Source organism: Penaeus chinensis, chromosome 23, assembly GCF_019202785.1.
Source record: "Penaeus chinensis breed Huanghai No. 1 chromosome 23, ASM1920278v2, whole genome shotgun sequence".
Classification (NCBI taxonomy): domain Eukaryota; kingdom Metazoa; phylum Arthropoda; class Malacostraca; order Decapoda; family Penaeidae; genus Penaeus; species Penaeus chinensis.
Window position 1 is genome coordinate 18897517 of NC_061841.1, and position 5650 is coordinate 18903166.

A 5650-nucleotide genomic window follows, 5' to 3' on the forward strand; every position below is an offset into this window, starting at 1 on the left:
AGGAGTGGGGGAGTGGAGAGGGAATGCAATTATCTCTTATTTGCACATACGTATAGGCCTATGCAAACTCGTTCAGTCGTACATTTTTTATATATATATTTTTTTTGTTCTATCCTCCCCGACTAACACTCAACTCCCTCACATTCTTCTTCCTTTTCCTCTCTCCCTGCCCCCCTCTTTCCCTCACCCCCTCTTTCCCTCCCCCCCTCTTTCCCTCCCCCTTCTCTGTCCCTCCCTCTCCTTCCCTCTCCTCCCCTCCCCTTCCCTTTCCTTCCCTCCCCTTCCCTTTCCTTCCCTTTCCTTCCCTTTCCTTCCCTTTCCTTCCCTTTCCTTCCCTTTCCTTCCCTTTCCTTCCCTTTCCTTCCCTTTCCTTCCCTTTCCTTCCCTTTCCTTCCCTTTTCTTCCCTTTCCTTCCCTTTCCTTCCCTTTCCTTTCCTTCCCTTGCCTTCCCTTTCCTTCCCTTTCCTTTCCTTCCCTTTCCTTCCCTCCCCTCCCCTTCCCTTCCCTCCCCTCCACTTCCCTTTCCTTCCCTTTCCTTCCCTTTCCTTCCCTCCCCTCCCCTTCCCTTCCCTTCCCTCCCCTCCACTTCCCTTCCCTCCCCTCCCCTTCCCTCCCCTCCCCTCCCCTTCCCTCCCCTCCCCTCCCCTCCCCTTCCCTCCTCTTCCCTCCTCTTCCCTCCCCTTCCCTTCCCTTTCCTCCCCTTCCATTCCCTCTCCTCCTTCCCTTCCCTCCCTTCCCTTCCCTTCCCTTCCCTTCCCTTCCCTTCCCTTCCCTTCCCTCCCTCCCTCCCTCCCTCCCTCCCTCCCTCCCTCCCTCCCTCCCCCTTTCTGCCCCACTCCCTCTCTTCTCCTCCTCCCTCTCTTCTCCTCCTCCCCACCCATTACCTGTGTACAATGGGGATTACAGAATACAGGCTGGAGATTTACACATTTGGAAGTAATAGTTCGATGAATGTGCTGGTAAATGTTTAAATGCGATTGCAATGGTGAATGACGTGCGGATGCTTTTGTTAAGTCATGGGGAGGAGGGGGAGGAGAGATTTTTGTCATATTGAGTGGAAAATATTGTTTTTATATATATTTAACCGTGTCGAATTAGGTTGGCGTAGACGTGTACATACATATATACATTATATATATATATATATATATATATATATATATACACATTATAAATACACATATTATATATTATATATATATAATTTATATATATATATATATATATATATATATATATATTATAGATACACATATTATATCATATATATATATATCATATATATATCATATATATATATATCATATATATATATCATATATATATATCATATATATATATCATATATATATATCATATATATATCATATATATATATCATATATATATATCATATATATATATCATATATATATATCATATATATATATCATATATATATCATATATATATCATATATATATCATATATATATATCATATATATATATCATATATATATATCATATATATATATATCATATATATATATATCATATATATATATATCATATATATATATATCATATATATATATATCATATATAATATATCATAATATATATATCATATATAATATATTATATATATATATCATATATATATATCATAAAATATAATATCATATATATATATCAATATATATATATATATATATAATATATATAAATATAATATATAATATCATATATAATATATCATATATAATATATATAATATATATATAATATATATATATATATCATATATATATATATCAATATATATATATACATATAATATATATATCATAAAATATATATATAATATATATATAAATATATAATATATCATAATATAATATCAATATATATAATCTATATATATATATCATATATATCATATATATAATATAAATATCATATATATATATATCATATATATATATATCAAAATATATATATATCAATATATATAAATATCATATATATAAATACATATATAATATATACATAATATATAATATAATATATATATATATAAATACATATATATAAATACATATATATAAATACATATATATATATATATATCATATATATAATACATATATATAAATACATATATATGATATATATATCATATATATATCATATATATATATATATATATATATATATATATACATATATATATATATATATATATATATATATATATATATATACATATATATATATATATATATATATATATATATATATATATATATATATACATATATATACATATATATATATATATATATATATATATATATATATATATATATATATATACATATATATATATATATATATATATATATATATATATATATATATATATATACATATATATACATATATATATATATATATATATATATATATATATATATTTATATATATACATATATATATATATATATATATATATATATATTTATATATATACATATATATATATATACATATATATATATATATATACATATATATATACATATATATATATATACATATATATATATATATATACATATATATATACATATATATATATATACATACATATATACATATATATATATATACATATATATATACATATATATATATATACATATATATATATATATATACATATATATATATATATATACATATATATATATATATATATACATATATATATATATATATATACATATATATATATATACATATATATATATATATATATACATATATATATATATACATATATATATATATACATATATATATACATATATATATATATACATATATATATATATATATACATATATATACACACATATATATATACATATATATACACACATATATATATACATATATATACACACATATATATATATACACATATTATATACGAGAGGGAAGGAGAGGGAGAGGGCGAGGGAGGGAGGGGGGGCGGACGGTGGAATGGACGGACGGTGGAATGGACGGACGGACGAGAAAGCGCGAGCACTCACTTGCTCATTGTTTACAAAGAGAAAGATGGTGTTATTTAACCTCCTTTACTCTCTGACGTTTACACGACGGGATGCTTAAACAGTGTTTAAGTACTTGGCTTCTATTTAAGGAAAATCTGATGGTTATTTTTAGTTTGTCCCTTTGTGTACGCTTTGTGTGTGTGTACTCATTGATACGCACACGGGAGGAGGAGTGAATTCACGTATTACACAGGCCAATGCACGTTTTAATTAGAATCGTTAAACGAAAACATGGATGCAGCGGCGTAGCATTATAGTCCATATTTTGTGAATAATGAAAGGGAATGGAAATGACGCTTAATACTTGTTGTAAATTTCATGGCGAGGATTTTAATGATTCGGATTTTGTTGCTGTTTTTCTCGATTTTATCTTGTTTTTAGTTTTATTCTTTTATTTTAACCTTTTTCTTTTTATCATTATTCATAGTCATTTTCCTCTTCCGGCAGTTACAAATACTGTGTTATCGATTTCATAGTATTGACTACCATCAATACTAATCGTCATCTCTACCATTCTCCACTGATCATCACTACCATTACCATCACCAGCCTTCTCCACCATCTCCTCCACCACCATTACCATCACCAGCCTTCTCCACCATCTCCTCCACCACCATTACCATCACCAGCCTTCTCCACCATCTCCTCCACCACCATTACCATCACCAGCCTTCTCCACCATCTCCTCCACCACCATTACCTTCACCAGCCTTCTCCACCATCTCCTCCACCACCATTACCATCACCAGCCTTCTCCACCATCTCCTCCACCACCATTACCATCACCAGCCTTCTCCACCATCTCCTCCACCACCATTACCATCACCAGCCTTCTCCACCATCTCCTCCACCACCATTACCATCACCAGCCTTCTCCACCATCTCCTCCACCACCATTACCATCACCAGCCTTCTCCACCATCTCCTCCACCACCATTACCATCACCAGCCTTCTCCACCATCTCCTCCACCACCATTACCATCACCAGCCTTCTCCACCATCTCCTCCACCACCATTACCATCACCAGCCTTCTCCACCATCTCCTCCACCACCATTACCATCACCAGCCTTCTCCACCATCTCCTCCACCACCATTACCATCACCAGCCTTCTCCACCATCTCCTCCACCACCATAACCATCACCAGCCTTCTCCATCATCTCCTCCACCACCATTACCATCACCAGCCTTCTCCACCATCTCATCCACCACCATTACCATCACCAGCCTTCTCCACCATCTCATCCACCACCATTACCATCACCAGCCTTCTCCACCATCTCATCCACCACCATTACCATCACCAGCCTTCTCCACCATCTCATCCACCATCTCCTCCACCATCTCCTCCACCATCTCCACCATCTCCTCCACCATCTCCTCCACCATCTCCTCCACCATCTCCACCATCTCCTCCACCATCTCCTCCACCATCTCCACCATCTCCTCCACCATCTCTTCCACCATCTCCTCCACCATCTCTTCCACCATCTCCTCCACCATCTCTTCCACCATCTCCTCCACCATCTCCTCCACCATCTCCTCCACCATCTCCTCCACCATCTCCTCCACCATCTCCTCCACCATCTCCTCCACCATCTCCTCCACCATCTCCTCCACCATCTCCTCCACCATCTCCTCCACCATCTCCTCCACCATCTCCTCCACCATCTCCTCCACCATCTCCTCCACCATCTCCTCCACCATCTCCTCCACCATCTCCTCCACCATCTCCTCCACCATCTCCTCCACCATCTCCTCCACCATCTCCTCCACCATCTCCTCCACCATCTCCTCCACCATCTCCTCCACCATCTCCTCCACCAGCCTTCTCCACCATCTCCTCCACCAGCCTTCTCCACCATCTCCTCCACCATCCTTCTCCACCATCTCCTCCACCATCTCCTCCACCATCCTTCTCCACCATCTCCTCCACCATCCTTCTCCACCATCCTTCTCCACCATCTCATCCACCATCTCCTCCACCACCTCCTCCACCACCTCCTCCACCACCTCCTCCACCACCTCCTCCACCACCAATCATTACCACCACCAATCATTACCACCACCTCCTCCACCACCAATCATTACCACCACCTCCTCCACCACCAATCATTACCACCACCTCCTCCACCACCAATCATTACCACCACCTCCTCCACCACCAATCATTACCACCACCTCCTCCACCACCAATCATTACCACCACCTCCTCCACCACCAATCATTACCACCACCTCCTCCACCACCAATCATTACCACCACCTCCTCCACCACCAATCATTACCACCACCTCCTCCACCACCAATCATTACCACCACCTCCTCCACCACCAATCATTACCACCACCTCCTCCACCACCAATCATTACCACCACCTCCTCCACCACCAATCATTACCACCACCTCCTCCACCACCAATCATTACCACCACCTCCTCCACCACCAATCATTACCACCACCTCCTCCACCACCAATCATTACCACCACCTCCTCCACCACCAATCATTACCACCACCTCCTCCACCACCAATCATTACCACCACCTCC

At 36.9% G+C, this 5650-nt stretch overlaps 1 protein-coding gene across 1 annotated transcript in view; it reads left to right on the forward strand.

Moving 5' to 3' along the window:
- Window positions 1-893: 893 nt before the first annotated feature.
- LOC125037695 (extensin-1-like) overlaps window positions 894-5650 on the forward strand; it is a 6506-nt gene continuing 1749 nt past the window's right edge. Inside the window, exon 1 of the mRNA XM_047630888.1 lies at window positions 894-959. Coding sequence (XP_047486844.1) covers window positions 894-959 — 66 coding nt within the window. The remainder of the gene's footprint in view (window positions 960-5650) is intronic.